The sequence below is a fragment of the Garra rufa genome, chromosome 1 (genome assembly GCF_049309525.1).
Source record: "Garra rufa chromosome 1, GarRuf1.0, whole genome shotgun sequence".
Taxonomy (NCBI): Eukaryota; Metazoa; Chordata; class Actinopteri; order Cypriniformes; family Cyprinidae; genus Garra; species Garra rufa.
The window spans coordinates 92,610,171-92,622,885 of NC_133361.1; the positions used below are offsets into that span (position 1 = coordinate 92,610,171).

Below are 12,715 nucleotides of genomic sequence, written 5' to 3' on the forward strand. Positions count from 1 at the left end.
ACATACATGTAAAGCCTTTAAAAAATACTTAAATGTGTGGATAGTTATATTTGTATTTAATTTAGATTATATATAGAATTATAATATTTTATTTATTTTCATTTAATTTTTATTTTCAGTTTTCTTTAATATACATGTTTGTGTGTGTATTTATACATACATTATATATACACACAGTAAACACACATTTAGTATGTTAACATAAACTTTTATTTTGGATGCGATTAATCGCGATTAATCGTGTCCCAGCCCTAATATATATATATATATATATATATATATATATATATATATATATATATATATATATATATATAAAATATATATATATAAACCATATACTTTGAGCAAAGTTTCATGATGTGTACTGCAGCAACTTCCACTGATGCAGTCAGGTGGTTGAGTGAGATTGTTTGGGGAATGATATTGGTTGGTGTTGAAGACAATAGAGGTGTCTTCAGAGGTTCTATGGTGGTTTGTCGTGTTTTAGTTAAACTGAGTTTCCCATTGTAGTTTCTCGTCGCAAGGTTAGTGAAAGTGTAAGACTCGCTGCTTTTTACCGCTTTCCATGTAGGTCTCCCAGAGTGTTAATTCAATGGAAGATGTGAATCTGCAACTTGACAAGTCTTCAATTCCCAGTCTGTTCATCGAATATTAACAATGTTGCTTGTTGGTGGGATGTTGTAGACCGCTGCTAGAAGATACAGTATAATGTTGTTAGACTGTTAAAGCTAGGTTATCAACAACAACAACAACAAAAAAATGAAAATGCTATCATTAATTACTTATGCTCAAGTTGTTCCAAATGTGTAAGTCCCAGAGGTTGGACCAAGTCATTGTTTTGCAAGTCACAAGTAAGTCTCGAGTCTTTGCATTCGAGTCTTAAGTCGAGTCCTGAGTCAAGACAGAAAAGTCTCAAGTCAAGACGAGCAATTCCAAGTCAAGTTGCAAGTCGTCAACTTTAGAATTCAAAACCTAAACAAGTTACTGCTGTTTGCCAAAACTAGTGTCTCTGTATTCATTTCTACAGTGCATTTTAAGTCAATAATAGTCTATAGGTAAAAGATAAGCTATAATAATTAGTGGTGTTTCATTGAGGAATGAATAGTTTGTGATGAAATTTAGGCTTCATTGAATTAATAATTTATTTTAAGTCCACTGTTTCATTTGTTAAAGATTCAGTGATTTTAATATCAGTTGAGTCAAATATTTATTAACTTGTTAATACATAATACAGACATTCATTTATTGTGAATTAATTTCTTTAAAGACATGAACATGAGTGGCTGGAGAACAGGAAGAATAGAGTGAATTTTATATGTAGGTCTTACATATGTACATATTTCACGTGAAAAAATATATAATTTTTTTGAAAGGTTTAGCCTTTAGCTGTTTTACTATACATCGTGTTTGTTATTATTATTATTATAAGTGCTTTATAGTGATTATGTGTAATTTAAATGTAAAAGGGGCCGTTCACATACTTGCCCGCTCAAATTCATTATTTCAAATGTAGACGCGTGGCATGCGCACTCATGATGGAAGCGACGCGGTCGCGACACGTTTTTTTCCAGGCGTCTAACCGCACACAGGTCATGTGACAAAAACCAACTAAACAGCTTCATCCTTTTCCTTAATAACATTGAAAGTACTGCCAAGTTGGAGAAACAGCTTAATATAGCTGTACAGGAATAACCATTTTTAAATAAATTTAATAGCAGAGCCAGTAGCGTAGCCAGAAACATATTTTTGGGTGTGCATCAGGAAACTGGGTGTGCTACATTTATTGTCAGATGAATGTGTAAAAAGATCTGACTTGTATTACTAACATTACAAAAATAAAAATGCCAAAAATGCCAAAATATGCATTGTGGTTGTCGAAATCTCTAGCCCGACGTCCCGGGGCTATCGGTCTTTGTAGTCACGTGACTTTGTTGTGTATGACGTCACCTAGGCACCATTTTGAAGGTATTGCTACTATAGAGAATAGTTCAGTGATTTTAAAGACATTTTTTCCGATAAATTTTAGCTACAATAAGACTGAAGCTGGACAAGCGCCAGAAATCTGAGTGTATCCCATATCGGGATAAACTTAACAAAGATGCCAGGGAGCGTTATTTAATAAACTGGTGTCCATTCAACATGTAGACCCATACGAGCTCACTGCAAAGAGTTGGAGTGCAGATCTCTCACTGCTGCCTCAAACTTCATACGTCGATATAGTCAACTATCTTGTTTACGGGATAAGCGCTTATACATGTGAACAATTTAAAAACTACAAATCACTTGAAGCCCACGGACATTTCACCAATGGCTGGGTACGGGATTTGTTTACATTTCGACCGACAGACTGCGACAACACCATAGTGACATCAAAGGTAAGGTGTTACGTTACTCCAAAAGTTAAGACGGTTTCCATCAAGTTGACATAAATAATGGACCGGTTTCACAGACAGGGCTTAATTTAAGCCAGGACTCTTCCTTAGTTAAAGTAAGATATTTAAGCAGCTTTTATAAAAATGTTGTAGAAGAAAAAATTACAGGTAGAAATTTGGAATGATCTAATTTTAAGAATGTTAAATGATCTAATATCCCCTTTAATTAACTGAACAATCAGATTACTCAAACCAAAGACTAACATAATAAAACAATTTTCTCTGTTTTACAAATATTCAGCTCTGTTTATGTCTATGTTGTCTACAGGTGTTGCACTCACAACGCTTGAGTGACACACCACTCCAGCCATGGGTCATCATTAGCTCTTCTGGCGCTATATCTTCAGGTCACTGCACATGTATGGCTGGAATAGCGGAAAAATGCACACATGTTGCAGCTTTGCTTTTCAAACTGGAGGCAGTAGTCAGATGCAGGGAGACAACAACCGTAACTGGCCAACCTGCATACTGGATGATCCCAAGTAGCATCACAAAGGTGGGACCAGAGGCAGGACACAGAATAGACTTTACCTTTTAATTGTCTTCTGGAAGGTGAAGTAGCAAGCATGCCTGCACTGAGGACTTCACTGAACACCTGTAAGTTCAAAACAGCAACAGAGGGTCCGTGGGAATCATATCTTAGACATCTGGATATGTATAATGGCGCCCCGAAGTTTGAATTTCAAAATGCAGTTTAAATGCAGCTTCAAAAGGCTCCAAATGATCCCAGCCGAGGAAAAAGGGTCTTATCTACCCTGCTGAAAAAAACAGCATATGCTGGTTAGGTATGTTTTGGTGCTGGGATGCTGGTTTTAGCTGGTTTATGCTGGTCCTTTGCTGGTTTATGCTGGTCCTTTGCTGGTTTATGCTGGTCCTTAGCTGGTTAATGCTGGTCCTTTGCTGGTTTATGCTGGTCCTTAGCTGGTTAATGCTGGTCCTTTGCTGGTTTATGCAGCACCAAAACATACCAGCATATGCTGGTTTTTTCAGCAGGGTACCGAAACGATTGGTTATTTTTTTTAAACAAATTGACAATTTATATACTTTTTAACCTCAATGCTCAATGCTCGTTCACAACTGAATCTGCAGGTCCAACATTTTCATGTGATGCTGGATATGATGTAGGTAACATCTATACAGGAAAAATAGATGAACCTCATTAGCCGCGTTTCCACTGTCGGGCCAAAAGCGGGCGTGCTAGTGCGTGCCAGAGCCAGTCGCGTTTCCACTGTCACTTCCGGGGCCTGATCGTGCCTCGTCGGTGCTTCCTCAGGGCCAATGGCCCGGGTTTTTCGGCCCGACGAAAACCTTGGGCCAAAGCGGGCCAGCCGGGGCTTGAGGCGTGGTCAAAGTGAAAGGCGGAGTGTGTCTGCGGTAAGATGCGCATTTCGCTGTATTACTAATACAGGCTCTTCTATGTATTTGGGCCGAGGACAATATACAACGCCAGTTTAACGGCGTCTGCAGAAACAAAGACGTGATAAAACACATCGTTGCTGGACTCGCAAAGCTAAATAGCCAGCGCACCACAATGCAAGTTCGAGACAAGTTGAAGAAATTGCGGGCGCAGTACAAAGCCATAAAAACGCACAATGGACAAAGTGGTGCCCAGAGAAGACACTTACATTAGGCAGATATTATATGGAAATGCAGTTTTGATGGGCACATTACTTAAATGGTTATCTGATGGGGCACCTTTTGTGTCCTGTGTAAATCGGGTCCTATTCAGTAATAGTTACACTATTAACTGTTGTTACAGACAACTATGTGATGAAAACATTTAAATGCATGTCTGATTAGTATCTACTCGTATTTAAATTTGGAAAAATGCAAATAAGATCCTATAAAAATGAGATCTGACGTATAAGTTTTTTTTACATCGACCAAAAACCCCCACAGAAACTCACCAACACACCTTGATAAATTGTTAACATACACTGTACTTGTATCTGTACCTAAATAAAAGCATAAACTGTGTAGTTATTTTTTGCAGTAGTGTGTAGATAATATGCAACATTTTGTTGAATGTAATACCAAGTTAGATGAAAGACTTGTGTGTAGGTCATAAAAACAAAGCTTCTTTTCAAGTGATTTATTAATGTAATATATTACAAATATTGCTGCTGCATAAACAACTGTTGCAGAGCACTTCTTGCATCAGAACAGACATCACCAACATTACAAGACGTTTCTGCATTCGCTGTATCCGGCTTCCATGTCGGTTTATTGTTCTTTTTCGCCTTGCAGCTAATATAAGCTTTCGCCTTAAACGCTGCTGAGCCTCCGTCTTCGCATCTTGTTTTCGCTGCCTCATCTTCCACCAAGAAAACACCGAAAGGAGCAAACAGCCGCTTCGGCTCTCTTCCTTCGATGATAATCACACTACGGTGACTTACTTTCAATCTCCCCGCTGAAAGGGGAGGGGTTTCGTGACGTTTGATTCAAAGAGGTGTGTAAAGGGCGGGCTTTAGGTTTGCGCAGCGAGGCTACTGGCTCGATAGTGGAAACGCAGCTTACTTTTGGTCTTGGTGCTTGCGACTCGAGGCCATTGGCCCCGCCCGGCACGCTCTTAGCACTGGCTCGCACTGGCCCGACAGTGGAAAAGCGGCTATTGTCTGGATCCAGTTGTCTCTCACACGCCAAATGTGTGAAGACTGTAAGGTCCAGGACATTTTCATACATTTGATGCTGTGAGGTAAGCCATCATAAAATAGAAATTAAAAACTTTTGCATGCATGAGCACCCCAGGGAAGCTATCTCTGCAAATACATTTGCTAAAATATTAAACAATTATTTGTAAGCAACACAGCTCATGTCACCTTAATAAGCAGGAATGTAAGAAATAGTTGGGTGTTGTTTCCATAATGTTAGTATAATTGGTTTTTTTACATACATAAAAATATAAAACTATAGCAATATATTTAAATATGGACAGGACTGTAACATGTTCACTCTGATGTTCTGTAAAAACATTTTTTTAACTTTTATTTAATTGATAAAATGATCATTTCTGATCTGAGATGAAGTCTGAGAACACTGTGATATGAAATGTAATACATATTTTTCAGTCAGAGATATTACTCAAGTGATAGATAACTGTTATAATCTCATTTTAGCACAGGCTATTATACTTAATACTTTATATAATAATAAAATCCTTAATATAATATAATCCTTTACAGTCATAGATCTTTAAATCTTTATTTAAAACATGAATACATTGTCATAAGGGATCCAATTTCAGTTAATAATCGTTCAATCTCTCTGCAAACACAAATTTAATTGTGATTTTAAAAAACATCTCTTGAAATATTAATATTCTTTTTTTTCAGTCATGTAATTTGAATATCGAAATACTGGACTTGTTGAGAATATCACAAATGTCAAAATGTACTAGATATAAAATTACATAATTAGCTTTGGTCTTTTGTGACAGATCTGCAGTTTGTCCCTTCAATTCATCCTACATACTAGGTACAGCTTTACAGTATTATACTTGTTTTATAATATAAAACTTATATTGATTTTAGCGATCAAGACTTTTATTTTGTTCTGGAGATGTGACGTCATAAGGCTGCGGCGCGCGCTCCTGCATTTGGGATTCAAACGGAGAAAGGTGTGTGCTTTTAGCAACTGAAAGTGTTTAAATCAAGCCAAATCGTTTAGAGAATTGCATATAAAACTGTGAAATGATTTGTTAGCCAATACAACACTGTAATGCTTTATTTAGTGACACTTTAGTGTAGTCCGTATAGAGTGAATATTTTTTCTTAACGAATTCGGTCACCGTCAGTAGTGTTGATAGAAACGGATCTTTTGGAAATTCCGAGTCAACTGAATCAATCGATTCCCAAATGATTCACTGTTTTGAATCGCCGCTCACTGACGACATCTGCTGCTCAAAACACTGGAAATACAACGAGAACAACAAACACTTGAAACGACAACGACTACAAACAGCAAATGTTTTCATGAAAGTGGAATCTGTTAAATGACTGCTAAACTAACTGAGACACACCCAGAGTTTTAGTGTACATTTATTTTTCTTTCTTCCAAACACAGAAAAACTCCTGCTGAATCAACTGAGATCCACGTGAAACACAATTATAAAGATGCAATTTATTAAAGAGGAGAGTGAAGACATTAAGATTGAAGAAACATTCAGAGTCAAACATGAAGATACTGAGGAACAAACAGGTTGGTTTTCATTTCTCAAAGCTGAACTCACTTATTTGATCCTTATTAAAATGTCCAGCTCTACAGTATCTACTTTTGTTTAGAAAACAATGAAAGCGGTTTTTTACAAAAAAATTTATTTAGCTTGAAGCAAACAATGACACTTCAGATTTTAACTTGACATTTGTTTTAATTGTAAGTGATTTTTTTCTGCTATCATCAAAAGTGTGATATTAAAATGTAACAGCACTGAATGTTCATTACAACAAGCAATAAATAGTCATATTTCAGAAACACCAGCTTGTTAATTGAAGATGCAGGACAGCCACCTAGTAGTGCATTACAATAGTCCAGTCTAGACGTCATGAATGCATGAAATAACTGTTCTGCATCAGAAACAGCTAACATGTTCTGTAATAGTTTACCGTAATAGTTACTCATCTTGTATTTTAAATATGAAATGATGTTACATGTACTTTGTTACTGTCCAACTCTGGAAACCAAAACTCACTCATCATTACTTCTCTGGGTTTAATTAGAAAATATTTCTTACTTAAATGCTGCTTTTAAATTATCTAGTGTGAAGATAAACATGGCAGATTATGTGTTTTTTAAAGGAGGTAGTAATTTGTTTTTCATAATTATATGGTAGTTGTGATAAAAGCACAACAACATGTTACAAATAATTGTTTTTAATTATGGCTATAATTAATGGCTAAAATTGGAAGGAAATGTATTTAATAGAGAGAGATCAGTAGCAGTATTTGTATCAATGAGACTGGTCTTCATTAACAATAGGCTTCTTGGTAAAAAGATGACAATAAGCCACATATTTTAAATGTACAATCTTTATGTTGTTTTACATTCCATTTACATTGTTTAATTTGGAGATTTAATGTGAAATCGTTTATTGTCAAATAGTTAGTTTTTTTAATTAATTGACAGCACTAGTCTAAGTGTTTTGATGTCTGTTGCTTTGTGCCATTAAACTGCTGTTAACTTACATTTTTCTCATTTCACCTCAGACCTGATGGCACTGAAAGAGGAGAGTCAAGAACTCAATGAAACAGAAGAGAAAGATCAAAATGAGAAACATGATTTCAAAATTGAACAAAAATCAATTAATTGCTCACAGAATAAAAAAACATCCTCACCAGAAATAAATAAAAAAATACAAAGAACAAACCTTAATTCTAACATGAGAGTTCACACTGGAGAGAGACCTTACAGCTGCCAACAGTGTGGGAAGAGTTTCTCACGAAAAGGAGTTCTTAAGACTCACATGAAAATACACATTGAAAAGAAGCCGTTAATATGCCCTCAGTGTGGAAAGAGTTTTACACACAAAACTAACTTTACTGTCCACATGAGAGTTCACACTGGAGAAAAGCCTTTCATCTGCAAACAGTGTGGGAAGAGTTTCTCACGAAAAGGAGTTCTTAAGACTCACATGATAATTCACACCGAAAAGAAGCCGTTCATATGTCATCAATGTGGAAAGAGTTTTACACAGAAAAAAACCCTTAATGCCCACATGCGAATTCACACTGGAGAGAAACCTTTCATCTGCAAACTGTGTGGGAAGAGTTTTACGCAGGAAAAAACCCTTTCTGCCCACAGGAGAATTCACACCGGAGAGAAGCCTTTTACCTGCCCTCAGTGTGGAAAGAGTGTTGCGCAGAAAAAAAACCTTATTATCCACATGAAAATTCACACTGGAGAGAAGCCTTTCATCTGTGAACAGTGTGGAAAGAGTTTCACGTATAAAGTAAACCTTAAGGTTCACATGACAGTTCACACAGGAGAGAAACCGTACAAGTGTGTTCAGTGTGAGAAGAGTTTCACTTATCAAAGCAACCTGATACGTCATTTGCAAACTCATTCTGGGAAGAAACTGCCGTTTTCTTCAGTGCAAGAAGAGGTTTAGAAAAAGAAGCAATTTCTACAATCATCTACACATTCATTTTGAAAGACATTCAAGTGTAGTCAAAGTACTAATACATTGTTTTCCATCACACTTACAGATACAAGTGAACAATCGTGCAAACTGTCTGTTTTCTTTGTTCAAGATTGTATTGAAAAAATAAGCTTTTATGGACTTTATCAGGAGAAGCATGGAAATATTATTGTAGTTTTGCGCTGGTCTTTTTTTTTAATCTGCACAGTTCATTCGTTGTTGTGCATCCAGTAGCCTGTATGTACAGTAGATATACTTAGTTTCCTGCCCAATTAATTTGCTACAATAAACAAGCTGTTGGCCTTCATTAATTTTCTTGTTAATTATACATTGAAGTACGTATATAAAAAAACTGATTAAATAGTTGTATTCAGCAGTAACACATTTTCATACCCCTCCTTTATCCATGGACAAATAGCTTCTCATCACCCCATTAGCTCTATTTTCTGTTACCTACCAGCTAAGCAACAGTTTACAACTCACCACTTTTAGCACATACAGCATTTTTTCTGTTGCCAAATTACAGTTTTGTCATTTTTAACCATACACTGCTCACACAGTGGGTAAAACAGTGTGGTCCACTTCCTTTTGTTAACTTATAGCCTTATATCACTTTAACCTTAAACGTGTCATGACTGTATGTGTGCGATGCCCACAGATGAGAATTAGGCCACATATGTCCACACTAATACGTTTTAGTTTGAAAACGCATCTTTTTCTCTCCGTTTTGGCTTTCCGTCCACACTGAGATGGCGTTTTTGTCAAGGAAAACGGAGCTTTTTGAAAACGCTCTCCAAAGTGGATAAATTTGAAAACTCCGTTTTCACGTTGTAGTGTGGACAGTGAAAACGGAGGCTTTTGAAAACGATGACGCATATTTAGTCATGTGACGCATATTGTACCAACAGATCTCTATGTTTACACCAGTAATTGTGCCTGTGCTATTCACTGTCACACTGCTGCTAAAGAGATTTCCCTTTGATTGTATACTCTTCAAATTACAGTCCTAAAATGATGACAGAAAATTTACTCACAGTTGCTGTCCTGCAAAACATGACGACAACTGCTTTTCAGAAAAAATATTAATGTGCGCGATATAGACGCGTCAGTGAATGATGAGATATTTCCGTGAATGAACCCAGCAGAAGAATTGCGTGAAAACTTATTACGTCTGTATAATTTTGGAGGCTTTACGTATGCGCAGTAAGGCGAATTTAATGTTTTCCTACGTTTCAGTGTGGATGAAAAACTTTTGGAAAACGCTTGGAAACGCTAGTGTGGAAGGAGAGCGTTTTAAAATGAAAACTCCATTTTCAAATGTATCCGGATTAATATAAACGTAGCCTTAAACAAAAGTTCTTTAATAAAACCTTCAAAGGGTAATCCTGACAGGTAAGCAGGGGAACACATCCAACACAACGTAAAGACATTTAAGACCAGACGAAAAAGAAGGGATAAGCAGGAACTTAAATACACAGGATAATTAAACTCAGATGCAGGTGCAACATTGCCAAATAAAGAAACTGGAACAAAACAGATACAAAGAGAGGGTTAAAAGCAATGCAAAATGAGTCCACAAAGGTGACACAACTCCTCCCTCCCGGAAGGCGCATCTTCTTTTTCTTCAACTTACCTTTACACCTCCTTTAAACTTTTGCAGCTCTGACTTGAATGCCCACATTAGAGATGTTCAGTGCCAAGTCGCATTGACATCCAACATCTTTAGTACAAAGTTAACATAATAGAAAATTTATAGCCTGGCTAACGCCAGACCACGTGATGACTTCGTCATGATTCGTGGTCTGGGAACCACATGCTCATTTTCTCGTATTTGAGGCGTGGTTTACGAATGCGCAGAGCCGTTTATTGGGCGATACGAATGTCTATCAAATGCGCCTGTGCGTAGCTCATAGCCACTCGTTTCAATTATACCCGATGACGTATGTAGAGCGAACGCCTAAAGTTGCTCTTTTTTTCAAAATAAACTTGCGTTCTAAACTACTTAGAAGAACACTATACCGTGTCTACACCGGACGCAACAGTTGCCGCGCCGCAACAGCTAAAGTCTGTCTACACTGGACGCGACAAGGCGACCGTTGCAAATCATTTAAACTTTTGTGTGAGCACGTCATAAATAGAACGCGGCAGCAGATTACTGTCGGGGATTTGCCATGTCTCGCCGCATCCAGTGTAGACAGCATAATAGGTTCTAATGTCATTTGTCACGTCGGGAAAGATAACTTCGCGGCTGCTGCCATGCTGGATCCATAGTAACAAACTACTTCGGTGAGTCGCATAGAAGGCGTCATCGTCTTGCTGCTCCCTCCCCGTTCTGTGATTGGTTCCCTATCTTATTGGTTTCCAGACTAGATTAGAAGCGTGAATAAAATCGCACTGCGCAAGGCAGGATGGGGAAACCCAGGCTAGAAAATTTATGTAATTTGAATAAATGTCACTTAAAATACTTACTTGTGCTGGAAACGATGCCCTTACATACAAAGGTTGGAACAGCCGTCTCTGCTAACAGAAGGTTGATTGCATAACCAGAGGCCACCATCGCAAAATTGGTGAATCAATCATTGGAAAAATGCCAATCGCAAAGTCGTGAGCTAGCACAAATACCTCCTTCTTCAAAGTGAGTAAATTCAAGCCATTTTGATCTTAACCAGGGTATAGTTGGGAAACTGAACAAAACTAGAGCACTTGAACAACCAAAGATACACTTACGACCCATATTTCGCTCCCTCAATGATTATTTGACCTGGTGTTATTTATAATGTAGGGCGCAGGACTCGTCGGATTCTAGAGAGCGTTTGATTAAACAGAAACTTTGATGAAAATCTGAAGTGCAGGGTGATAAAATGCGTTGATCCATATTGCCGGAAGTTAGAGACTGTTAGAATTTAAATAATTGTATCTTCTAAAAGCGGGTGTCATTGTTAAGAAGTTGACTACCTTATAGGTAAACTTAAGGCTAACATATTCACACAAAAAAACTAAGTACAATTTTGATTTTATGAAGACTTTAGAAAAATCAAAAAAAAAAAAAAAAAAACTACGCAAACTAGCACTCAAATTAATATAGATGTTGCATTATATACAAGGTTGCATTTGTCCCCATTTGTATTAAGCTTTATTTGGTATTGTCTGATCTGTAGGTTATATTTAATAGATTAAAAAATAAATACATTTGCGGTTGAAGCTAATTTCACGTTTGTGTCGTTTAATTTAGACCAGGGATTCTCAACCGGTGGGCCACGGCCCACTAGTGGGCCTCAGCGATCCTCCAGGTGGGCCGCGAGATGGCTTAAAATTAATTTAAATATTATCCTACAATGATCACAGCCCGCCTCTTTCGTGTTCTGTGATGGATTGCTTTGGTCTCGGCGCAGCAAGCCTCATCGTGCTGTTAAATATAGACTGAACGGTGGCTCAAAACTTCTGCACGCAAGCATCATTAGATACCTGCAAGGGACCAGAGTATGTGAGCGGAGTGGAGCGGCAACATTTTCCCCTCCGCGCTCCGTGCATTTAATAATCACTCCTCTCCGGGTTCATTATTTGCCGCTCCTGCTCCACTCCTCGCTCACTGATGTCAGAAACACCGCTCCGAGTCAAAAAAAAAATTCAGTATGTTTGTAATATAACAGTCCTGTTCTCATAACATATATTAAAACACAAAAAATTATAAAATAAAATAACAAGAGAGTTTGGAACACTACTGTGCAAACTATGTTTCTACCACATGCCAAACTAATAACACTGTCAGCATTGAAAGAGTATAATTTCTGCTTTTTGCAGTGCAAAGTTTGTAATGAAAAGAATACGTTTTCATCGTAGTTATTTCTGCACATTCGAAATCAGATACCATTACATTTGTTTCAATGCATTGCTTGTGAATAAGTGTTGTTCATCTAAAAATATTCAGTATCTAGAAGGAACAAACTAATTCCTTTTGAACTATAATTTACCGCTCATGTCTATTGCCGTCATCATAACCTTCACATTCTTTCTGATTTGCGTGATCCATCTCTATCAAGCTAGTTAAATATGTTTAACATGTGAAATCTTGCTTAATATGCAGTAATATTACGGACAGTTGGCGTGAATTGTTCTCATGATGGAGCGCTCTTGGAGCGGTTGAAAA

At 37.3% G+C, this 12,715-nt stretch overlaps 1 protein-coding gene across 1 annotated transcript in view; it reads left to right on the top strand.

The window, feature by feature from the left end:
• The window catches only part of LOC141322199 (uncharacterized), a 26,411-nt gene extending 17,591 nt beyond the window's left edge, over positions 1-8,820 (top strand). Inside the window, exon 6 of the mRNA XM_073833415.1 lies at positions 7,903-8,820. Within this exon, the coding sequence (XP_073689516.1) occupies positions 7,903-8,538 (636 nt within the window). The 3' untranslated portion in view covers positions 8,539-8,820. The remainder of the gene's footprint in view (positions 1-7,902) is intronic.
• Positions 8,821-12,715: the final 3,895 nt, after the last annotated feature.